The 23,612-nt window shown below is 36.7% G+C and overlaps 13 protein-coding genes across 13 annotated transcripts; 8 read left to right on the top strand and 5 right to left on the bottom strand.

The window, feature by feature from the left end:
• Window positions 1-41: 41 nt before the first annotated feature.
• FDP41_006848 (uncharacterized protein) lies at window positions 42-545 on the top strand (the record flags this gene model as incomplete). The annotated part of the gene is made up of 1 exon (XM_044710527.1): window positions 42-545. One exon carries the CDS (start codon window positions 42-44, stop codon window positions 543-545), a length of 504 nt encoding a protein of 167 aa, XP_044558951.1.
• Window positions 546-1,614: 1,069 nt separating this feature from the next.
• FDP41_006847 (uncharacterized protein) lies at window positions 1,615-2,553 on the top strand (the record flags this gene model as incomplete). The annotated part of the gene is made up of 1 exon (XM_044710526.1): window positions 1,615-2,553. The coding sequence occupies one exon, from the start codon at window positions 1,615-1,617 to the stop codon at window positions 2,551-2,553; it is 939 nt and encodes a 312-aa protein (XP_044558950.1).
• Window positions 2,554-2,676: 123 nt separating this feature from the next.
• Window positions 2,677-5,286, bottom strand: FDP41_006846 (uncharacterized protein; the record flags this gene model as incomplete). The annotated part of the gene is made up of 1 exon (XM_044710525.1): window positions 2,677-5,286. One exon carries the CDS (start codon window positions 5,284-5,286, stop codon window positions 2,677-2,679), a length of 2,610 nt encoding a protein of 869 aa, XP_044558949.1.
• A 297-nt stretch (window positions 5,287-5,583) lies between these two features.
• Window positions 5,584-6,162, top strand: FDP41_006845 (uncharacterized protein; the record flags this gene model as incomplete). Its single annotated transcript, XM_044710524.1, has 1 exon — window positions 5,584-6,162. The coding sequence occupies one exon, from the start codon at window positions 5,584-5,586 to the stop codon at window positions 6,160-6,162; it is 579 nt and encodes a 192-aa protein (XP_044558948.1).
• Window positions 6,163-6,439: 277 nt separating this feature from the next.
• FDP41_006844 (uncharacterized protein) lies at window positions 6,440-7,352 on the bottom strand (the record flags this gene model as incomplete). The annotated part of the gene is made up of 2 exons (XM_044710523.1): window positions 6,440-6,640; window positions 6,765-7,352. 2 exons carry the CDS (start codon window positions 7,350-7,352, stop codon window positions 6,440-6,442), a joined length of 789 nt encoding a protein of 262 aa, XP_044558947.1.
• Window positions 7,353-7,585: 233 nt separating this feature from the next.
• Window positions 7,586-9,418, top strand: FDP41_006843 (uncharacterized protein; the record flags this gene model as incomplete). Its single annotated transcript, XM_044710522.1, has 1 exon — window positions 7,586-9,418. One exon carries the CDS (start codon window positions 7,586-7,588, stop codon window positions 9,416-9,418), a length of 1,833 nt encoding a protein of 610 aa, XP_044558946.1.
• An 80-nt stretch (window positions 9,419-9,498) lies between these two features.
• FDP41_006842 (uncharacterized protein) lies at window positions 9,499-13,204 on the bottom strand (the record flags this gene model as incomplete). Its single annotated transcript, XM_044710521.1, has 4 exons — window positions 9,499-11,939; window positions 12,015-12,267; window positions 12,399-12,614; window positions 12,827-13,204. 4 exons carry the CDS (start codon window positions 13,202-13,204, stop codon window positions 9,499-9,501), a joined length of 3,288 nt encoding a protein of 1,095 aa, XP_044558945.1.
• Window positions 13,205-13,499: 295 nt separating this feature from the next.
• FDP41_006841 (uncharacterized protein) lies at window positions 13,500-14,858 on the bottom strand (the record flags this gene model as incomplete). Its single annotated transcript, XM_044710520.1, has 1 exon — window positions 13,500-14,858. The coding sequence occupies one exon, from the start codon at window positions 14,856-14,858 to the stop codon at window positions 13,500-13,502; it is 1,359 nt and encodes a 452-aa protein (XP_044558944.1).
• Window positions 14,859-15,504: 646 nt separating this feature from the next.
• Window positions 15,505-15,885, bottom strand: FDP41_006840 (uncharacterized protein; the record flags this gene model as incomplete). The annotated part of the gene is made up of 1 exon (XM_044710519.1): window positions 15,505-15,885. One exon carries the CDS (start codon window positions 15,883-15,885, stop codon window positions 15,505-15,507), a length of 381 nt encoding a protein of 126 aa, XP_044558943.1.
• A 362-nt stretch (window positions 15,886-16,247) lies between these two features.
• On the top strand, window positions 16,248-17,056 carry FDP41_006839 (uncharacterized protein; the record flags this gene model as incomplete). Its single annotated transcript, XM_044710517.1, has 3 exons — window positions 16,248-16,401; window positions 16,579-16,772; window positions 16,859-17,056. The coding sequence occupies 3 exons, from the start codon at window positions 16,248-16,250 to the stop codon at window positions 17,054-17,056; spliced, it is 546 nt and encodes a 181-aa protein (XP_044558942.1).
• A 152-nt stretch (window positions 17,057-17,208) lies between these two features.
• Window positions 17,209-18,507, top strand: FDP41_006838 (uncharacterized protein; the record flags this gene model as incomplete). Its single annotated transcript, XM_044710516.1, has 1 exon — window positions 17,209-18,507. The coding sequence occupies one exon, from the start codon at window positions 17,209-17,211 to the stop codon at window positions 18,505-18,507; it is 1,299 nt and encodes a 432-aa protein (XP_044558941.1).
• A 128-nt stretch (window positions 18,508-18,635) lies between these two features.
• FDP41_006837 (uncharacterized protein) lies at window positions 18,636-20,564 on the top strand (the record flags this gene model as incomplete). Its single annotated transcript, XM_044710515.1, has 4 exons — window positions 18,636-18,948; window positions 19,052-19,150; window positions 19,367-19,522; window positions 19,645-20,564. 4 exons carry the CDS (start codon window positions 18,636-18,638, stop codon window positions 20,562-20,564), a joined length of 1,488 nt encoding a protein of 495 aa, XP_044558940.1.
• Window positions 20,565-20,856: 292 nt separating this feature from the next.
• Window positions 20,857-23,586, top strand: FDP41_006836 (uncharacterized protein; the record flags this gene model as incomplete). Its single annotated transcript, XM_044710514.1, has 3 exons — window positions 20,857-21,068; window positions 21,132-21,759; window positions 21,841-23,586. 3 exons carry the CDS (start codon window positions 20,857-20,859, stop codon window positions 23,584-23,586), a joined length of 2,586 nt encoding a protein of 861 aa, XP_044558939.1.
• Between the last annotated feature and the right edge of the window lie 26 nt (window positions 23,587-23,612).

The raw sequence follows: 23,612 nt of genomic DNA, 5'->3' as shown, positions 1-23,612 counted from the left end.
ATTATGGTTTCGCATAATCTCAATTTTTCATTACAAAAAAAATGACTCAAGAGTCGTTCGTCAACCAATCTCATCGTATTCGCTCCATTGCCTCATCAACATCTTCATCATGGATATCCTCCTCTTCCTCTTCGTTATTTCATCAAATTCCGCCCGAGGTTTGGACTGATCAAATATTTCAATTTATGGGAGGAAGTTGGATATTTAGTATCGGAAGGCTTGTTTGTCGTGAATGGAATACTAGGATTATTCATCATGATTTATTGTTGCAAATTAAATTACATGTTTCTTTAAAGTTTCATAGGTTTGAAGAGAAATCAAAATATTTGTTACAGAAATCAGTTGAGTCGTTCGTGAAGAGTTGTGTACGTGAGAGAATGATGGGAGTCAAAGATTTGACATTTAGTGGATTGTGTTATTTGCCGTTCTATGAAAATAGTCAATCTATAAATTATTATGGATCGAATTGTGATCACACAAGTTTAAAGATGATCGAAGTTGAAACAGAAAATGGCAAATGTATTGACATTGATCCAAAGAAATAATCCTTTTGAATACTTTGCACAGCTGACATCATTGAATATTAGAGAAAACTTTTTAGATTGGACTGTGTGTAAATATTTGGCGCATGAAAAAAAGTTGCAACATTTGACTCATTTAAATATTAGTAATAACCATGTTTCTGATGAGGGACTGACACATTTGAGTGAAAGCACCAGTTTAAATAAACTCGTAACATTGGATTTGAGCAGAAATCGTATTAGCTCAAAAGCGATTGCAAAATTTCGATCGAGCGCAATATTTTCACAACTCACAGAATTAGATCTCAGTTTTAATAAGTTGCAAGATGAAGGAGTTACTGCATTATTCAGTCAGAATAGAAAAAACAATGACATCAACACTGGTAATGATCGATCAAATCTCACCAAACTCGTACTATGTCGAATCAATATGACCGACAAGCCATTGCCAATTCGTCACTGTTGAAAAAAATCAAATACTTGGGCTTGAGTTTTAATTCAATACAAGACGAAGGAATGCAAGCACTTTCAAATAGTACAAATTTTGCATCACCATCTTCCTTATTGACTCATCTTTATTTGGTTGGAAATGGAGTTTCCAATGCTGAATTGTTTTGTAGTCCAAATTTTTCAAATCTGACCGAGTTGTGTTTAATGGCCAATGACATACCAAATTCCAAAGCAAGTCGTATTTTAGAGTATCTTCAAAAATTAAAATCATTTCGATATTGAGAGAAGTGATTTAAGTCTTCAAGGATAGGATTTTATTGGAATCTGTAGTTTGACTGTAAAGGTTTTCGTTAATACGTTCAATAATACTGTAGAGACTTATTTCAAACGTTTCACCTTTTAAGAATAATAAGTGAGTTGCTCTTCTTGGATGAATGTGTGGAGATTTGGATCCAAATCAAAGAACAGGAACTTGGAATGTTTCTCGATCCATTCCACGCGTACGCACAAATGTTCGAGAGAATGCGAACGTTTTGAACGGAGTGACCAAAAAGTCTTTTCGAAAATCTCGAAAAACAGTTAAAAAGATCATTCGAAAAGTACTTCTCAATATAACAACACTAGAAAAAAAATTGTCACACCAATGAGTAGTAGTACCCAACAACAACAACATAAACCACCAGTCATTCTCGTCGTGGGAGGAAGTGGAAAAGTTGGTTCCGAATTGGTTTCGAGTCTTCTCGATCGAAATGCTCGAGTTCGAATTCTCGTTCGAAACATTGAGAATGCAAAATCCAAGTTTGGAGACAAGGTCGAGTATGCAGCTGGCGATGTCTCTCAAGATCTCGATCGTTTAGATCCAAGTGCCTTTCAACAGATTGAACGTTTATTTATCCTTGTTCCAAACAATCCACAACAAGTTTCACAAGAATTGAATGTGTTGAAAAAAGTCCTTCAACAAAGTTCAACCACATTGCGACAAGTGGTGAAATTGAGTGTATTGAATGCAGATGCGAGTCGACCTCTTGGAGATTTACAACGTTTACATGGACAAATTGAGAATCGAATTGAGGATTATTTGAATGAAAAGGCACCGCATGTGCATTTCACCGTGTTGAGACCCAATAACTTTATGCAAAATTTGTTGGCTGAAGCGAGTGGAATTCAAAAACAAGGTGTCTTGTATCGTCCAAAGGCAGAGCCGTTCGAATATCGTGTGTCCTTTATTGATACTCGAGATATTGGAGAGGCAGCTGCAACTGTGTTGACACAAGATCCTCAGAAGCATTCAGGACGTGCCTATGAGTTAACTGGACCAGAGGCATTGAGTTGGGAAGAAATGGTTCAAAAAGTGTCTCAAGTATCAAATCATAAGGTGGAAGTGGTCTATGTGGATGATGCTGAATTTTACAATGCCTTGACATTCTTGCCAGAGTTTTATCGATTTTATTTTGTCAAGTTGATGCAGACCTATCGTGTGGAGAGACGTTCAGGAATCATTGCTGGTGATTACAAGTTGATCACGGGAAAGGAAGCGAGAAGATATGATGACTTTTTGAAAGAGAATGCTTCAAGTTTTTAACGAATTGTGTGAAATGGTTCAATAAATCAATTCGTTAACAATCAATTCAATGCATTTTTTAGGAGGACAAAACTTCAACAATTAATGCACCTTTTTATTGTTTTGAATTGAACTCACACACATTCACAACAACAACGGCTTAACAGAAAGAGCCAATTCAACCTGTCTCAACAATTCTGGAAAGTTCTCGGCTGGGCGCTTTCCTAAAATGTCAACCTGATACAGGTCAGCATTGTAATACTTGGCCAATCTAAACAAGGCAGAAACATCGTCTTCAAACATGAAAACAATTCCCCTGTTCTGTTTGTTTGAACATTGTGCAAGCTTGGGTTGTTTTGCCAGAATTTGATCCAAAAACAAATCTGATGAAGCACCCAAAAAGCAATGGAGACATGTATCACCATTTTCGTTTTGGTAGAGCAATTCTTCAGGAGAAATAAAGTTCAAAATGGATGGTTGTATCAAATAATTAGAAAATGCAAGGGCATAAGATATGAATGGAACGTGCATAGTTTTCTCGCTCGTGACTTTTTCAAGATCTTTCTTTACGAAAAGGCACTTGACAGGCTTGAAAATATTGTAGATCATATCGTTCACTTGAGGTTTGGTATGTTCAGACAAGTATTTGAGAGTATTCAACAGAATTGGAGATGATGCTTCATAATTTGGTTCTCTTAAATGTCTCAAAATGACGGCACGAACTAATTTTGCAAATTTCTCGTCATTTCCATATTTTGTTTTGACATGTTCCATCACATCGACCAATTCATCGTGAGGTAATCTAAACAAGATTTCGTCCCAATGCTGCACTCTCAGGCCAAGTCGTAAAGCATCTAAAACGCTTGATGTTGAGAATGCATTAGCGAATCTACCGTTTTGATAAGTATTCGCTAGATAAATCATATATTCTCGAATTTGTGAATAATGTTTTTGTTCATATTCATGATATGTCAAATCTACTTCTTCAATTGGATACAATCCATCTCTGAAAAGACAATCCATGAACCGTTTCAATAGTGCCATATCAGTAAAGAGTGCTAAATTAAATACTTCGTGAATGATTCGAACTACATCACTACCGACGGAAGACTTCAACAATCTTTCGGCTAACTGTTCCGGTGTTACACTGGAAAGGGTTGTAAAGTAAACATTGACACGTTCTTGCGGAGCCTTGTTTCTTCCTCTGTTTGGTAGGTTGCAATCACGAACCTTAGTACCATTCACATAAAACGAGATATTCTTTTTTTCAGGAGCATCAATGTCATCAACGTAATCCTCGATTTCACTATTTGCATGGTTAAAAACAACATGTGTCAGATTTGGAAACATATGGAGCATACTGTCGAAATGATCAGCAAAGATATAAATCTCTTCATTGAGGGCGTCCAAAGTCAACGTTTTCAAAGAGGGATAAGTAAAAGTACGAGTAGCCGTTTCATCATAAATAAGAGCCAAAACGCTTTGATCCTCGGCCATGGTGTCATAATGTCTCACATCACCGAGCTCGGGAGCAGCATCAAAAAAGGTCAGAGAGGCTAATTCTGTGCAACAACGGAGAATGATTTGTATTGTTCCAGGATCTCTAGCACAAATTACCAAGGATTTCAAATATTTGTTCGTTCCAATATATTGAACAGTTTCTTTCACGTTTGGAGTCTTTACATCCTCGTTATCAAACAGTTCATGTGTGGATGCCAGCTCAATGGGAGCACTTCGAATATAGAGCGATCTCATGGAATGGCAGGACAAAGGGTGAATCACTTCTTCTTCGGCGAGTTTTGATTCAGAGTCACTACTACTCTCAGAAACATCACCAGCCCCGCTTGAAGATGGTGCTGCAGTGGTATGACCATTATTATTATTATCGAGATTGGAACTGTCCACTTTTGAATCATCACTAACATCCATCGTTTCAGGGTTTGTGTCCTTGTCGATTTTTGAATTCTCGGATTCTTCTGATGCTTCCTTCTTTTCCTTTGATTCTATTTCTTCTTCTGTGAGTGAATCGAACATTGATACACATTGATACATGAGGGGATCATTGTCTGAATGATCCTTATTTGTTAAATACTGGCTCTGGCCTTTGATGAATGCAAAAAAGTATTTTGCAATCTCAAAATCATCCAAATCGAACATGGACAAGTCAATGCTCTCACAGGAAAAGAGTTTGTGCTTCATACGAATTGCATATTCTCTACAAACCAAACGCATCTTGTGGAATGTAACAAAACTGCTGTCTCTTACCATGGCACAATCAAAAACTCTTCTCTTGTTCAACTCAATTGGATTCAAAGGATCACAAATATATGACAGGAGTTCCTCAGTGGATACTCCTGTAGATACAGAGTTGTGTTTGATATTCTCAAATGTTTCTCTGAGACAATTTCTTGTTGAAAAGGTTGGAATAAAATCAATAATATCATAAAGCACATCTCGAGGCAATGAGCGAAGTAAAGACAAGGAGGTAGAATCAATTTCAGTAGGCTGATTCGTTGTTGATGATGATACATCATTTTCCCTTCTTTTGCGGTCTTGTACAATCCATTCTTGTACTTCGGCGGATACATTGCTATAGTCTGGATCTCGTCCGTTCTTGGCATCACTCAAAGCTTCTTTAATGAGATCCGATACTTGTTTTCTCTTCTTTGTTTCAATATCCTCAACGTCCGATGAAGAAGACTTTCTTTTCTTGTGTTTGAATAATAAACACGCCGCTCTCTTTGCTCTTGCCATGGTGTGTGTGGTGAGGGTGGTGTGTGGTGTATGATTGTGAACAATACACGTATTTTTTTTTCTTGTTTTTGGAAGAAAATTAAGATTACAAAGGACATGAGCCAATCTCAAAAACTCATCATGACGGTGGTTGTAAATCGCTTTCCATCAGGAGTTTTTGGACAGGAGATCGAGGAGCTCTTCCATAAAGCCACAACCTGGTGGAAAAATCGCGGAGAATCATTAAAAAAAATTACTCCACACAAATCTCCCGCAATGGCCTTGCACTCACAAAATTTCATCTTGTCATTAACAATAATGTCATTAGCAATGCTGTGTCTTCTCATTCACAGTGCTGCCTGTGGCCCTCCCATGTGTAACAACAATCTCTCTGATCTGAAGCAAGCTTTTTCTTCCTCCTTGTTGGCCCCAGCTCTTGTCATATGGATTCACAACCATGCCCAAGGAAATTCCACATTGAAAAATCTCCCATGCACCGCATGTTTGCCATGTTGTAATGTTCTCTTGCAGTTGGAAAGAGTCTCCACACAACATAGGGAGGTCATGTCTCACATCGTTTCCATGGTGGATCATGTGGATTGGACATGTTCAGCTCAAGAGTGTCCATTACATGATCATTTGAGAAGATCTTTATCAAAGGTGATTGAGGAGAAGAGTGCTTCAGTTTTGGAGGTATTGGAATTCATGAGTCAGCAAGCAACACAAGGTGAGAGTGCAATCATTGCTTCAAGAATCAAGCAACACTTGCTAGAATATGCCTCTGAAGTAATTAGAAATGGAAATTCAAAACCAAAACAACATAATATGAAAGACTTTATTTCCAACGTGATGAGTTGTCCTTGCACGGCATGTCCTTTGGAGTGTTCGTTCAGATAATTAATTGCTTTCACCAATGAATCGCTTTTTTGAGTCTTCTATAAAGAATGATTCAATAAATTGAGATGATGAAAGTAGGTGTAACTGATTTGTTTTATTGAAAGAAGTCACTTCGTTCAAGGCAAAGCTAGGATTGATCTTCTTCACAATGTCATTTAAATTGTGACGGAAATATCAATTTGTTGTTGTATGCAATTTTGTAGTCTGCAATCCATTCAATTGAAATTCAGATGTCATGAGAAAATCATCTTGGCAATTTTCTACCATGATTTTCTCATTAATTATACTTGTATTTTTCTACCATACGTTTGGCAAGAAAGCTGTCAGAAGCAGTCATGTAATAATTCTGATCTTTCAAGCACGTTGCAAGAATGTCATCAAATTTAATATCTTCACAATCAAGTCCAGAATGTCCTTGCTGCCCACAATTAAAACAATATTTCTTATTTGAGAATGACTTGTATGATGTGGAGCAATTCTGATGATATCATACATTCACACAATTCATTCGAATATAATTTCACAGCCATTATTGTAATCATATAATTATTCGAACAATTGCAGCTTTTAAAATTCATAACATGCAACACATGAAAACATACCAAATGTCCCTTCTCTCCACACACAAAACAAATCACATTCTCTGGAATGTCATCTTTAGAAATGATATACTGTTTCATTGGGCATTTAACTTGTGTATGCCCCTTCTTGTTGCACCATTCACAAACGTTGGCGCCTGCCTTAGCATGAGGACAATTTTCAAGTTTGTGTTTTTCCAAGCAATTAGGACAATAATTGTTTGTACATTTCTCTTCATCGTGTTCTCCGCCACACGTTTTACAAACAAATTCGTATTCACTTTTTGAGCCACATTGAAGCGATAAATCTAGCCTAATATTTTCATCAATATTTTCCACTTGTTCCTCTTCGGAAGATGGTGATGCATCGGTTAGATTTTTGTCTGATATTTCTAAAATTGGAATTTGAATAGAAGAAGTCTTATTAACGGATGAAGTACTCTTTTTACCCGATGATCCACTTGTTGTTGTTGCTGCAGCAGACTTATTCAATTTCTGTGTTACTTTTTGTTGTTTAATTTGTTCTTTGAGTAATTTAAACTTTGGTTTGTTTTGAAATGTGTTCGGAGAGGTTGTTGATGATGAAGCTTCTCCTTGTTTCTTTTTTGCCATTTTTTCTTCAAAGTTTTTTCAGATGTAAACGGCAGAACGGAGCACTTTTGACAGCAGAATCAGAGCATTGAGAGAATTTAAAAACATTCATTGGAGAAGGTTTTGAAAGATCAAGAAAACATGTACTTCATTTCCATGTTATAACATCAAGAACGACAACTCTTCTCAGCAATATATTTTTGTTTCAAAAAATCGCGCCATTTCATTGACGCCAAAAAATACAATTAAAAAAAATGTCATTCGATGGTGCTGATGGTTGGACCAAACTTTTCGATGAGAGCACAATTTTGAGACGAGTATTGAGCTATTTATCGTTTGAAGAGCAATGTAGACAATCGGAATTGGTTTGCAAGAGATGGAAGGAATTTTCGAATGTTGAGGGATTTAATTTGGAAAATTCCAGACATGTACAGACCAAGTTTGAAAATACAATTTTGCCCAACTTGCTCTCCCGTCACGGAGATTCGTTGAAAAGTTTTCGAGTCGAATGTAGCTTTTGGGAGCAAAAGAATACAAAATTAATGACCACTGACGTTCTTCGAATGATTGTCAGAGCATCTCCAAATCTCGTCGAGTTGTCACTTCCCATGTGTTCCAATTTAACATCATCCACAGAAACAAGTCCTCTTCAATGCTTGGTAACTCTTGAAAAACTTGAAAAATTGAATTTGAGCGGATGTAACTTGATCGACGAACATTTAAAACCATTGACGAAATTGTCCAAAATTAAGGAACTGAACTTGAGCATTAACCGATATGTGAGCGATTTGGGAATCAAATACTTGTTCCAGCAATCAACGAGTACAATTGGTTCATGCATGCAAGCCCTTGATCTAAGCTTTACATCGATTGGAGACGATTCCATTAACTGTCTCCGAAATGTCGCTACTTTGAAACAATTGCATGTAATGCACTCAGCTGTCACCCACAAATCATTGCTAAATTTTTGCACATTCGCTCATGGACCTAAACTTGAAAAGCTGAACCTTCTTAATTGTGCAATGGTGAAAGAATTGCCATTCCTCAATTGTGAAAGTCTTAAAAATTTGAAGGCCTTCATGTACTCTGTTCCAAACAATCCATCCATTGAGAATTACCTTTCTCTTCTCTCAAAGTTTTCTCAATTATCTGAGCTCGTTCTTGTCAATATGAACGTTCTTTCGCGTCGCATGATGCAAGTGATCTCTCAAATAACAACCTTAGATACACTGAGCTTACGATGCAACAAAATAGAAGACTCGAAAAATGATGCACGTCAAGAACATGCTGTTGCAGAAATGTTAGAAAAGTTATCCAATTTGAAAAAGTTGGATCTTCAAGTGGTTGAAATGGATCCAATTTCAGAGGGCATTATTGAAACTCTAAAATCGCTTCCTCACCTCGAATTTCTTTCTATTCAAAGCTCTGAAAAAGTGAAGACAACCAAATTGTTGAACGAGTTGCTCACCAAATATTCAGACTCTCGCGTTGGTGAAAAGTTGAAATTCATATCGATTGAGGTCCCTGGGTACAGTATTGATGCAAGTGGCTTCAAGTTTTTTGCTAATAACTGTAAACAGCTGGAGTCTCTCTGTGTCCCTCTGAGTGATAACATTCCATTCTCCAAGTTGACTCTTTCCAACTTGAAGCATTTCATATTAACACAGTCCTCCATGACAAGACCGATATCTGACGAAACCATGTGTGAATTGTTGGCACAGAAAGGTCACTCACTGGAGAAATTATCGCTTCGAGCCGGTTCGGGAATGGCCCAAGTATTGGAAAATATCGTCAGGTACTGTCCCAATTTGATTGAGTTGGAGGTTGACCTTAATATTTTGTCCAGTGATGACGCAGTTTCATGTAGCATTGACTCGTCCATTCAATCCCTCAGCAAGTTGAATAATTTGCAAAGATTGTCTCTTTCAGGAAACGAAAATCTGTGGAGTATTAACAAGTCGATTGTTCCTTTAGCAAGAGGTATGAATCACTTGACTGAATTGTGTTTACCATCTTCGAAAATTGCAACTTGTTCCTCGTTGCTCTTTGAAAAATTGTTTCCTCACACCACAATCCAAGAAATCTAACTCTTAGGATTCCCAAAATGATAAATAAATAGAATATTTTAATTATTGTAACTGGAGCTTATGAGTCGTCGCCCTTAGATCTATTCGATGCATGTACTTTCCTTCCATCGCTTCAGAAACAGAACATTCAATTTGGCTGAATTCAGATTATATTTCTTCATCACATTCACTCTAACCTTATCGAAAACAAATTGATTTGTAATATCAAAGAATGACTTGTCATAAGACTCTGGATCTACTACAAACACCCTTCTCTCGTCATAGACATGAGAATTATTGTAGACCATTTCTTGGAACCATGGTGATTTGTCAGCATGAAGACAGCTATACACTGGTTCCGAGCTGGTCTTGAATTGGAAGTCACACAAGAAATGCTCTCCATCATGGTGCTCGTATCCAAACACAACCAATAGAATGTAATCTTTGAATATGGATCTTGCTGCAAAACATAGCTGCCACATGGATCCATCTTGTTTTAACTTGGTAGCTTCCTCGAGTTGAGGAATTTCTGCGAAATGTAAACCAGACATCATGTTTGTGATAAATTCTTTGGCTTTGAGGATTGGTGATTTTTCCTTTCCAGTTCCTTCAACTTTTGGAATGACCATCTTCAAATGGAATGAAGATTCAAAGTTCTCCCACAGTGTCAAAAAGTCTTGATGAAGCAAATTAATTGGTCTTGAAAGTACGTGTGACATTTTGATCTTAAAAGGAGTACATCTGATCGTTACAAGCTCTTCTTGTTTGTTTCCTTCATCGAGCAAATCAATTCCTCCAGAAGACTTCAAGTGCGTACATTTTACAATAATATTGAAACAATAATGACCAAATTCTGTCATTGTGAACTCCAAGTCGAATTCATACGATTGGTTAACAGCTAAATCACCAACATTGTTTGATGCTTGTTGGGTCTTTTCAAATAGAGTGAGCGGACCCTCCATACCAACCTCTACAGATGTTTGGAAAATATCACACGGAGATGTGTTATGTATCTTGACGTGAAGGAAAGCAGTATAGGATTCTGGAATAACAGAATATGAAGCTGTGACGCAAATAGGGTCACTTGGTTGAGAAATTACGAGAGAGTAGAATTTTGCTTCAGTATTAGTTTGGCGGATCTTGGTGTTGGTAGACGTTGCGGTCATTAATTGTTTGCCCTTCTTCAATTGATACAAATCCTGTTCATGTAAATTTGCCGTTATAGTATTGAGTTGTTGAATGCCTTCGATGTATGCAGTTAATAATTTCTCGTCATCCTCAGCAAAATAGGACTTGAATATTGGATGGTCCTTGTTAAATACTTTGCCATAGATGAGCTCAATATCAGACACAGAGGCAGTATCTTTGGTAATATTATATTTCATAGCATAGTCGACTCGAAGGAGAGTCTTTCTTAGCAAGTCTGTAATGTCGTCTCTCGTGTCTTGTTGTTTTTCCAGCAATGCTCGCAAGTATTCGTGAGTATCTCTGAGCTTTGGTGTAAATCTGAGACACACACTCAATAAACAGTAAAGTAATGTTTCAATTTTTTCTTTGCTAGAAGCTCCTCCTGAGCTTTTCAATGTGGAGGAAATCATAAATCTGGTATGGTCAAATACCAAATCACCACTTTCTCTGCCGGCTGCTTGTTTTTGTAATTCAACGAAATTACTCAAAATACACATGGAAATAATCTCTGCAAACTCTGTTTTCATCTTCAAAATAATATCCAAGCACTTGTTGAGTATCTTTTGAATTTTCTTTCTCTGATCCTCATTCGTGTTGAAAGACATGTAGGATTCGCCACACAAATCGGTCAAAATTAATGAAAACTCAGAAATTGCTGCAGTAAGTCCTGATGAAAATTTCCAAGTGAATGAGCTCATTCCAAACTCTGAAATACCAATTCCAACATCTAACCAGGCATGAATGAGAGAGTAATCGATGGCAGCTTCAGAGGTCTTTGGCTCTGAATTATTGCTTGGTGTGTATGGTTTTTGTGAAAGATATTCTCTGCAAATACAGAATAAAAGCTCGTTTCTAATTAGTTCTTCGAAAGGAGAGTCAGGAACAGTAATTAACTTTGCAATGAAACCTTCCTTTAGAAATAAGTCAATCTCTACTGGGTCATTGAGTTGATCAGTCAATTTCAAAAAGTGCTGTTTTGTTCGTGTATTAATACTGCACTGAATCAGTGTTCTGACAATACTCGAAAGAATATACATTCTGTTAACTGCATCTCCAACTTTCATAATATGTTCAACTAATTTCACTGAAACAGTATATTTGTCTCTCACTGTGTTGAGCACTGAGCAAACATCTTTCATTAAATCATCATAGAAAAATGATGACTCTTCTCTGTACAATAATCCTAAATAGGCAGTTATGGCATCATCGATTAAATTATTTGTACAAGCAGTGAGGTCGCTTGGCATAGAGCTGTCTATTGCTGTCAATAAGATACAATGGGCTGTTTCAAGAACAGTTGCGCACTCTACACTTTGAAGCATGGGTCTCAATACGTTTGTTGTGCTAATAAGGACTATTGCGCAAAAGAATGGAATAGTTAAAAAGTTAATTCCACAAATGATATTTTTCAATGTTAAGTTCAACATACCGCTTTCGAATGTTAAAGCGTTTTCCCTCTGCGATTGATGAGATAACTCGTCTTGTAAATAGAGTGAAATATAGGTCAAAGGTCTTAAAGCAGGATATCTTCGTCTGACATCCATACATTTCAGTCTAGATAATAATGTGTGATAGTAGGGCTTCATTGCAGAAATCCACTGCATGCTTTCCTTTGTGACAGAAATTGGTAAGGTCTCACTATGAAGGTGACGAGCACAATCTCCACAAATAAATTCTCTCAGCTAACCATTCATGAAAATGGATTCATAATATTAGTGGTAGTATATTGGTTAAAATGTTTTCACATCAATGAACATCATTAGTCAAGAGAATTAGTTGAAAGGATGTGTGAAAGCACATATAAATTACATACAATTTCAAAGCCAATAAACGCAATCTCTTGGTTGTCATCCTTGATAGAACGAAGAACCCAGTCTGCAAAATATTTAGCTGTTGAAGACTCACTTGTATTTTGTTGGAATGCTGTGGATCGGAGAGTTTCTGATTGCCTCAGTGATATGGCTAGACATTTGATGAAGTGAAGAGAAGCAATTCTGACATGATCATATCCGTACTTGAATAGACATTCCTAAAGAAGAGAGTAATATATCATCATCATCACGATCATATAATAGTCATACGATGGTAGAAATGATAGGAATAAGTGTGCAGTACACAATAATTATTACAAAAATTTCAAATATTATCATCATCATCATCCATGATTAAATTAAATTTTGATATTTGGTTTCGAGAGGAATAAATCATCTCTCAAATAGACTCACATCAGTAACTACATACTTCAACTTGTCTACGATTTTTAACAAAAAACTCTTGAAGTTGTGTTCCAATACCACATAGTCCAACAACAGTTCTAAAAGCCCAAACACATAAATCCGGATTTGCTGAAGAATTAGTCATATCATCCACAATCACCTTCATAACAAAATTCCAATCGTGTCTACTCGTAATGGCACATCCTTTGATCAACTGATAACACAATTTCTTGACCAGTGGATCCGATGACTTGACCAACACGGCATTAATCACTGTAGAAACATAATTCTGAATATCCTTTCCGGCTGTATACAGTCTATGAAGAATCAACAAGGCATTGGTTTGTTTGGTTGGGTCCGATGAACTCAACTCGGCAGCAATGCTGATATTCTCCAATTCCATTTTTTTCGATGATGATCCGAATAGGAAAGCTGAGTTCAAGGCTATTTGCACATGGATGAACCAGAAGAATGAGAAAACTGGGTTTGGTATGAATAGAGAATCAAACTTTGTATTTGTAAATACTTAAAAAACAAGTAAACAGTCTCCACCACATTTTGAAATAATGATACCTAATTTATTAAGGATCTGAACAAACAATTTGGAAAGATTGGACTCTTCATCGGATCTTTCTCAAACATGTCCATGAAACAGTATACTGTTTTTCAAAAACACAAGGATGATCAAGAGTAATCAATTATTGATTCAATTCTTCTCCTTCATCCAACATGGAATCCTCATCAACACTATCCTTATTCAATTCTTGATAATCCTTCTCCAAAGCAGCCAAATCTTCACGTGCTTCATTGAATTCACCTTCTTCCATACCTTCCGAAACAAAGTGATGGACATAGGCTCTCTTGGCGAACAACAAATCAAACTTGTCATTCATTCGAGCAAAGACTTGAGAAATGGCAGTGTTGTTGGAAATCATGGCGCATGATCGGTCGACTTGAGCCAAGCATGAATCTTCCAAGGCGGTTGGTTTTTGAGAATTGACACCAATCTTGAAAGCACATGGACTCCAATCCACGAATTGAATTCCTGATTTGCTTCTCACATTCTTTACAGCATCAGTGACTTCCTTATTGACAATATCTCCACGATACATCAAACAGCTGGCAATATATTTACCACTTCGAGGATCACATTTAGCCATCATGTTGTCCACCTCAAAGACGCTTGAAGTCAACTCTCCAACAGTATTCTCATAATAATGATGTTCTTGTCGAGAAATCATTGGAGCCAAAGAGGACAACATGAAGTGAATTCTTGGATATGGAACCAAATTGGTATGATATTCATTCATATCCACATTCAAGGATCCAGAGAAACGCAAGGAGCAACTCAAGGCAGAAACGGTTTGAGCAATGACATGATTTAAATTGCGATAGTTGGCTCTCTCAATCTTCAAACGTTGTTTGCAAATATCATAAATGGCTTGATTGTCCAAAACGACAGAAATGTCATTGTTCTCCAAGAGGGAATGAGTAGACAAGACGGAATTGTAAGGTTCGACAACTGAAGTCGACAATTGAGGAGATGGATAAATGGTGTAGGAGAGTTTTGTCTTTTTAGGGAATTCGACACTCAATCTCTCAACGAGAAGTGAAGCAAAACCAGAACCAGTACCACCGCCAACTGAGTGGAAAATTTGGAATCCTTGAAGAGAGGTACAGTTGTCAGCAATCTTTCTCAAGCGATCAATAGTGACATCCAACATGTCCTTACCGACGGTATAGTGACCTCTTGCAAAGTTATTGGAACAATCTTCCTTTCCAGAAACGAGTTGAGCAGGATTGTACAATTGCTTGAATGAAGAGTTGCGAACAGAGTCAATGACAGAAGGTTCCAAATCGACCATGAGACTACGTGGGACGAGTTTTCCGCTTGATGCTTCGTTGAAGAGAACGGAACAGTCGTGATTCGAGGAGTTCTTGGCAACCACACGAGAACCGTCTTGATTAATTCCGTGTTCGGCACACATGAGGGACCAAACTTGTTCACCGACTTGGATACCTGCTTGACCGATGTGCAAGGAAATGATTTCTCTCATTTTGTGAAACGATGATTTTGAGGTTGTTGTTGAGAATGATGAAGAGGTTTTACAGGCTTCTTATAATGAGAAGTGTAATTATTTTTTTTGTTATTTGTGTGAAATGACAAGTGGCAGCTGCAATTTTGAATGGTTTTTCTGATGTAACGGAAAGAAAAGGCGCCATTATTGGTTGACCACTTTGGGCGGGCTTTCAAACCTCCCAACAATTCTGCAGAATTCCTTCAAACTTCGTTCTTTTTCCAGGTGGACGTTTCACACAAAGACTCCATGCCACAATTGCCATGGCAATGATCAGGACATCAACCTATTTAAATGTAGAAATTTGAGTTTCGTTCTTATTTGAATGGCGTTGCACCAAGTTCATTCGCTAAATGAGCCAGTTCATTATCTCTGGGAAAAGCTTTTTTAAAAGTGGTTACATTTCCCAATATATTCTGATGAAACTCAAATCATCTCGAGAGGAATTGTTAATTTTTATTCAAAAGTATAACGATGTCATGTATAATAGATAATACCATCAAAAATTATGTAGTTTTGGTGTGTCCGAAGATAGCTCACAAATTCTGGCGTGATCAAAGGTATGCACGGACGGTCATGACTCATACAACAGTCATCTTGCATCATTATTTTCCTTTCACAACCATTAATTTTCATAATTTCCAGTTATTCCTGCCATGTTGGTATTTGCTCCATTTTGTTGTTGATGTTTCAATTCAATTTCATTTTTCTGTTCATTTCCTTCTTCGGCACCGTCACCTGCAGCTTCCTCCTCTTCTTCATCGATCATTAATCGAGCTCGAATGAACAGGAGTATTCTTGGAAGAGCTAACAAACATGCAAGTGCCATACCAGCAAATACGATGGCACCTGCGATACTGGCAGCAACGATGGAAGCATTCGGAAATGGACGTCTATGAGGAGGAAGAATGTCGATTGCTTTCACAGGTGCGAGCAAAGATGTTGTTGTGACAATGAAGAGAAAGAGGGTGAAAAGAACCCGGTTCGTTCTTGTTGAAGAGAACATTTTTTTAAAGTGAACGGAGGACAAGGACTGACATTTGAGGGCGTTCACAAATGAACGGAGCTTTGAAACTTTTTATGTTTACTAATATTTGAGAGAGTTTAAAAAAAAATACAAAGGGTTTTGAGAGAATTAATTTTTGCGAACAATGGGAATGAATGGCAGCGAGCTCGCTTGTTTTTAGTTTTGTTGAAAACATTGATTTAAGATTGGGGTTCCTTTAATCTTTTTGGAGGAATCTGACATTATGAATAAGCAACAAGAGAACAACATGAAAAGCTGAAGTTCTTTTTCTATTATCAAAGAACTCAGCTTCTTTCCATTTTCAGAGGGTGAGTCTCTCTATGGAAAAGGAATAAAAAAAAATGTTCAGCTCTCGTTCGGCACAATCGACTCTCTCCAAATCGAATCAAGAGTTGGAGAGACGGAAAAAGAATGCAGTTTTTCTCGGAGATGTGGATACACGTTCCAATATCAAGCAAATTAGTTTAATTAAAACAATAAGAGAGGAATTTGATGGTGAGTAACGAGAAAGGGTAAATGGTTAAAATGGGGGTTTTAATTTTTTGATGGAATGAACTTGATGTCCGAAATTTGAAAATCAATTATTTTCGGCTTTGTTTGGCAAAATCCTTATACCATTTGGAACTATACATTTCGAATCGAATATTTAATATTAATTTTTAAAACTCGTAGTCTATTATTCTTCTAGAAAATGCAACCACCATAAAGAACGTTGGTATGAAATTAAAGAGCCACGAAAACAACATAAGAGTAACAAGTACAGTACGACGATATATGATTTTTTGAATCCAAATATTGAAAGTATTGAATCGTTAAAAGCATACTCGATTTGTTGTGAAGTATTGAGCTCGGAAATTCTTTCAAAAGTTTGTTTCACTATAATTCTGTTCAATGTCAATCGAACATATGTTCATGACTTTGGATAATTCATAATAATACAATTCAAAATTAGGACGCAGAATCGACAGCAGATTTTCTGGGAGGATCAGATTTGGAATTTTATTATTTTGTCAAATTAAAAGCCACTAGTGAAGGTAAAATGGTCATCCTATTTGGAGAATTATTCAATGTGGAAATTAGTGTCTGCCCTTCTGACACCTCCAATCCGTCCGAATCAAGTGTGCCAAATTCTTCATCGTCTCACCATTGATTGACCTCAAGGCAACAATTTGTAAATACACACTCTCCAGCATGAAGAATAAATGCTCTTTCTAATAACAACAACAACAACAATAATATAACACGATGATCAAAGCACTGAACTTGGCACTTGAGTTCCAAGATCTGAAAACCAACAAAAAAATGCAACAATTACCACCACTGCAAGAGGATGTCATTTTCTCTCGCACTAGTGCCACGGTTATTCTCAAGCGGAGAGCTCAACGATTAGCTCGGAGATGGAAAAAACATGAAAATGCCATCTATGACATCTTTACGGTGGCTCTGGCATTTCTGGATGTGCAAGATCAATTCATGAATTTAGTGATGGTGAATAAGTGGTTCTATCAATACATACATGAATGCATGAAAATGATACAAATTGTGGAATATCCATTTGTTGAAAATCAAAAATCACTTTATGGATTTTTATATAAATTATATCATGTTAAGAATGGAAATTATCTTCAATTTCATCACGGTGATGATCACGAGGAGGAGGAGGATGAAGAGGAAATTCCGAACCAAGAAAAAAGTACTGATCCTCAAACACAACAACAAGATTCAAATATTCCCAAACCACCACCAACACCACAGTCATCACACATCTTAGAAAGGCTTTTCTATCCCATACCTGAACTGTTTGAATACGATGATACTCTTCCTAAACTTTTTCGAGAAATTCCAACATTTAAAATCAGACAAGTCATTCTGTATGCTCATTACGGAAAAAAGTATGGATTTCAATTACCAAAGGTTTGCGCTTACATTGGACGTAATATTGGGGGATTTATATTTCTGGATTGTACTCAGGTGCACCAAGATTATGTCCTGGTGAAGCCAAACTTGGTTTCGAATTGTGTGACCATTAATACGATATTAATGGGAAATGACCCACTCATTGATACTCGTAAGATGGACATTGATTCCGTTTTAAACATGATGGGTTCCTATCAACTATTCTCATTATCACCTTGCAATTTTCAATTTTCAACAAAGGAAATTAAGGAATATGTTGCATTTGATTTGCACGGAACTGTGCAAGCTTCAAATAATTTATGGAAAGCCGTCAAGAAACACACTCGTCTCTATCCCTATTTTCAGAACATATTTCATACGCTTGGTCTCTATTACTTGGAATCCATGTATTCTGAATTTTCAAATATTGCAGAAGCAAATTTTCGAGTTTTCTATGACAAGTGGACACAAAAAACACAAATTCGAAGAAATCGTGTTCAATTTCTGATTTCAGAGGCCATCATGCAAGAAAGGTCTATCTCAGAATTTGTAACAAGTGCGGCAAAGATTAATGACTATTTAGAAAAACGTAAACGATCAGCTGTTGAAAAGGTAAAACTTGAAAATCTCGTTCAATGGATCAAACAAAACTCTCAACATGTGAAATTCACACTCAATTCTATTCCTGGCCATTTATTCGTTTGACCAATGAATGGACAAGTACAACAGTTTGATCAAGAAAAGTTTGTTGAATGACATGTAAATTGCTTTTATTTCAAATTGAAATCGATTTTGTGAATATGAATTCCATCCTTTAAAGGCAACAAGAAAAAATGCAAGGAAACAGTAGACTCTTTTTTTTCGTCCTGACGATCCTTTCATTCGTCATGATGACACTTGAACCCTATCATCATCATGGAGCTGTTCATGCTTCCTCTATATCCATCCCAAATAATAGAAACAAGGTTATTGCTGGAACACCCAAACACTCCTATCAAGTCGGAGAGCAAGAATATTGGTTTTATCAACGAATTGATCATTTCAATGCTTTGAATACGGATACGTTTCCACAACGTTTTTACAAATATGTACCACCAGGTGTTTCACCAGAGAGTCCGAATCATATCCTATATATTTGTCCTGAAGGTAAGTGGTTCAGGATGAAATATGATGAAATATTTCCGTATTTAAAATTATTTAAAATCAACACATGATGATGATTAAAATTCAAACATTTTCACACACACAGGTACATGTGGAGGAACACCAAATAATTATGTGAGAAATTATGCACAAGAGTTGAAAGCAACGATTTACACTTTGGAACATCGTTTTTATGGAGTATCGGGTAAGTGAATGACATCATGATGAATGACAATATTTTGAAAAACAAATATTATGGAATAACAATGATAAACTTCAAAAATATTCAATGAATGGCTACTTTGTCTTATGGAATGGTTAATTTCTGAACCGATGTGAAATCAACAATGCATGTCAACTCGTTAAAATTATGAAAATTTTAATCCACTCATAATTTCTTATTCACAAATTGCTCATGCAGTCCCTTATGGATCCATGAAGACTGAAAATTTAGCAAAATATTTAAGTACAGAAGCCGCTCTTGCTGACTTATCAGTGTTTATTGAATATATTTCAACATTACCAACCTATAACAACCAAACTCATCAATTCATCATTGTGGGTTGTTCCTATCCAGGTAAGGGGTGTTTTAAAGTTGATCAACTCATTTGCACTCACCATGAATTATCATGTTATTGTGTGAACACACCATTTTTATGGAATTTCACAATTCATATTTTTCACTTTCCATTTTCATAGGTGCATTAAGTTCCTTCTTCTCCATGAAATATCCACATTTAATTAAGGGAGCTCTTTCGTCGAGCGGAGTTGTGAACTCGATTCTTGATTTTTACACCTTTGATTTACATGTTCAACATGCGGCTGGACCAGAGTGTGCCAACAATCTCATTCGAGTCACATCAATCATGGAAAAGATGAATCCAAATGACATTCTTAAAGATTTCCAAGCTCCAGCCGATATGGACATTCGTGATTTATTTTTACTTTTTGCTGATATTGGAGCAGAGAGCATTCAATACGGTTATCATGAGGAGTTGTGTAATGCATTGAAATCAGGAGACATCTCTCGCGATGATGTTTTATATAGTAATTTCAACAAGTATGCACTGAAATTCTTTTATCCAGTGTTTGGTACAACTCCTTTGGATTATTACAACAGAGCGATTGGAAATGAGACCTATGATGCGAAAATGGGAGCCAATGCTGATCGTTCTTGGTGGTTCCAAACATGCTCAGAATTGGCCTATTTCCAAACAGCTCCTCCAATGCCATTACCTTCCATTCGAACTCGACGTTTGGATCTTGCCTATTTTTATGACAAGTGCAACAAAATTTTCGGATACAACATCAAACCCAATACTCAATTTGTGAATAATCAATATGGAGCAAAGAAGTTGTTGGATACTACATTGGGAAGAACGGTATTTGCCAATGGTTCACAAGATCCATGGTTGAAAGCTAGTGTCGATATTGATCCTCGAAAGTTTAGTTTTGTGGCAGAATGTGAGAATTGTGGACATTGCAATGATTTACGTGGTTGTCCATCACTTCCAAGTGACTCTGGAGCAAGTGATCACTGTTTAGGAACTGGAAATGAACAAGTCAAAATGATTCGAGCACAAACACTGGCCATTATGAAAATTTGGTTTGGAATGTAAGGAAAATTGCTCCAAATTTTGACAAATTGATGAAACAATAAAACAAGCATGAAACGTTTCTTCTTCCTTTAAGGCAAGAGAAACTATATCTCACCGAAGAATGAAGCTCGAGTAATTGTTTTTAGTTGCATAATAGTCGAATGGAACTCCATTCCATGAAATTTTCAACTTCAAAAAAAATCCAATTAGTTTATTGTTAGCACCATTGGTGCTGGTAATCCGTGAGGATTGGGGATTGTTTTTGAAATGGTTTTTTGAATCTTGAGTTTTCATAGTATCAACTTCAAAAAAAATGAGAAAACTCTCAAAATCTTCCACGACGTCGAAAAGCAAGCCACAACAAGGAGCCAAGAAGAGCCAACGGGGAGGCAACAAGGCTGTCAATATGCAACATAAGAGAAAGGTCCGAGATGTGGAGAATGATGATGAGGTACATTTGAGTGATTTGGATGAAGCTGATTTTGAATTTGCGGAGAGAATGAGTAGTTTAGCCTCTATGAAAGAGTAAGTGGTTATAATTGGGAAAGAAGAGAGGTTCAATTTGTTGTTATGATTGAATATGTCTAGTTCCGATTTTGATACCAACAAGAAACGGAAGAAAAAACCAAAGTTTGGTGCTTCGGAGAGTGAAATTATGTCAGACGATGATGACGATGGAAACAACAACAACTCAAAAGTATCGGAAGATGAGGATGATGTGAAAGTAAAACAATTGGAAGAAAATTACTCAAAAACAAGACTTGGAAAGATCGTAGAAAAGGCTGAAAAAGTTCTTGAACAGAACGAAAAGGAAGAGTCGCAAAAGAAAGTGAAAATGAAACTTCCTATCAAGGGAGAAGACGGTGTCATCCAAAAACAAGTCCAAGTTTTGGAAGACGAAAAACAACAGAAAAAAGGCTTGACGAAACAAGCAAAGAAAGACAAGAAGGAGCAACAAAAAAAGAAGAGCGAAAATGATGAACAAGAAGACGAAGAAATTGAAGAGGAAGATGAGGATGAAGTTTTTGACTCACTCCATGGAAAAATTGAGGAAAAACCAGAAGAAACTGAACAACAAAAAGAAACCAAAAAACAAGAGAAATTAAGACTACGACAAATTTTAAATGATCCCGTTCTTAGAGATAAACGAAGACAGCAATTGAGTGTAGAGATTGGTTCAATAGCATCTTCAATTTTGGAAGTTCCTGATCTGAATGTATGTATTTTTTTGCATCATGAATGACGAAAATGATCTATTGTGAAATGTGATATTTTAAAATTGCTTCGAAATGCATAGCTGGGTAAAATTACAAGAATTTATGACCTGTGTATGGACGGAGATGTTTACGTGAAAAAGTTAGCAGTACTCTCAATGTGTGCTCTCTTTAAGGACTTACTTCCTGATTACAAAATTAATTTAGAAGCTGCAGGAGAAGCAACACGTTTCTCAAAAGAGGTCAAATCCAGAAGAAATTTCGAAGGTAGTATTTTGAAACACTACCAGAAATATGTACAATTTATTGAAAAGCATGCTAAAACTGCATCTTCGAAAATTCAATTTATTGCTGCCAAGTGCATGAGCGAACTTTTAGTTCATAGACCATACTTTAACTTCACACGAGATATAACTTCTATTGTCGTTCCTTTACTTGACTCCAAGAATGATCAAGTTCGAGAAATTGTGGCAGAGAATATTTCCCTTTTGTTCTCCAATGATCCCACAAAAGGGTCCACGACACTTGACATTGTCGAAGAAATTGCCACTTTGATCACAAAGAAAAAGTATGAAGTTTCTCCCACCATGTTTGACGTTTTTCTTTCCTTGAGACTAAAGACAGCGCTTAAGGATAAAGTGCTTCCCGATACAATTGTCAACAGGAAGAAAAATAAGAAGAATAAGAAGAGGGCTAAGGATTTATCTGAAAATGAGGAACTTCAACGAGAGTTAAAAGAAGCTCAAGGATCTACCTCATCTGAAGTTAGAAAAATCCAAACCGATATTCTGAGAAATGTGATTGTATGCTATGTGAGAGTTCTCAAACAACAACCAGAGTCTCCAATTGTCTTTAGTGCTTTGGCAGGTTTGGCCAAATTTTCACACTTGATGAATGTGGACTTGTTATACTCATTACTCGATTATATGAAGGCCTTGCTTGAGTCTGCAGAGAATGTGAATGAGCTTGTTCAATCACACCTTAGCGAAGATGAAATCAAGCGTTTTAAACCTGTGGAGCTTCCAATTCGAACTGTTTTACAAACCTTGATTACAACAGCTCGATTATTGTCTGGTATTGGAGGTGCCATAGATATTGATCCAAAAGAATTCTACACTCAACTTTATAACGTGATTGATCGTGTAATCACATCCAAATATGAAGAGACTAACTTTAGGTTGTTGGTTGATGCATTGGTATTACTTCTCCTGAAACCTGTGAAGATTCCTCTGGTAAGAGTGGCTGCTTTCATCAAAAAGATGTGTTGCTACTGTTTCACAACTCATATTCACATCACTGTCTGCTTTTTAGAAATTATTAGGGAGCTCTTCATCAAATATCCAAGCGCTAAACAAATGTTAAGTGGCGAAGAGAGTGGAATTGGAAGTTATTCTTTTGATGAGACAGTACCTGATAGTACAACGCCTTTTGCAAGCCCACTTTTTGAATTGAGTCAACTACAAACCCATTATCATCCTCAATTACAACTTGCCCTCGATGGTATTCGAGGAGTGCTAGGAATTATGACCAGATATCAGCAAACCAAAGCTAAAGAGGAATTGAAACAAATGACATGTGACGATTATCAACAAATTCTTTCCGATTACACACCTTTTACAGGAATTTTGAAACCTCCTGTGCAAGCTCCACCTCCTCACCCACTGCAAGAAAAGTTAGAAAGACTCATGGAAAAGAAGAGCAATCCAGACTACAACAAGAAGAAGAAACAAAAGATTCAAGAGAAACAAATTTATGTTACACCCTCAATAGTGCACATGAGATCAACATTTGCTCAAGAATGTCTAGAAAAGTCTTCCAAATTGCTTTAATTAAATCTGGTGTGTGATTAACATCT

Source organism: Naegleria fowleri (genome assembly GCF_008403515.1).
Source record: "Naegleria fowleri strain ATCC 30894 chromosome Unknown tig53, whole genome shotgun sequence".
In the NCBI taxonomy this organism is placed as follows: domain Eukaryota; phylum Heterolobosea; class Eutetramitea; order Acrasida; family Naegleriidae; genus Naegleria; species Naegleria fowleri.
This window is presented reverse-complemented; position numbering and strand designations above follow the sequence as displayed.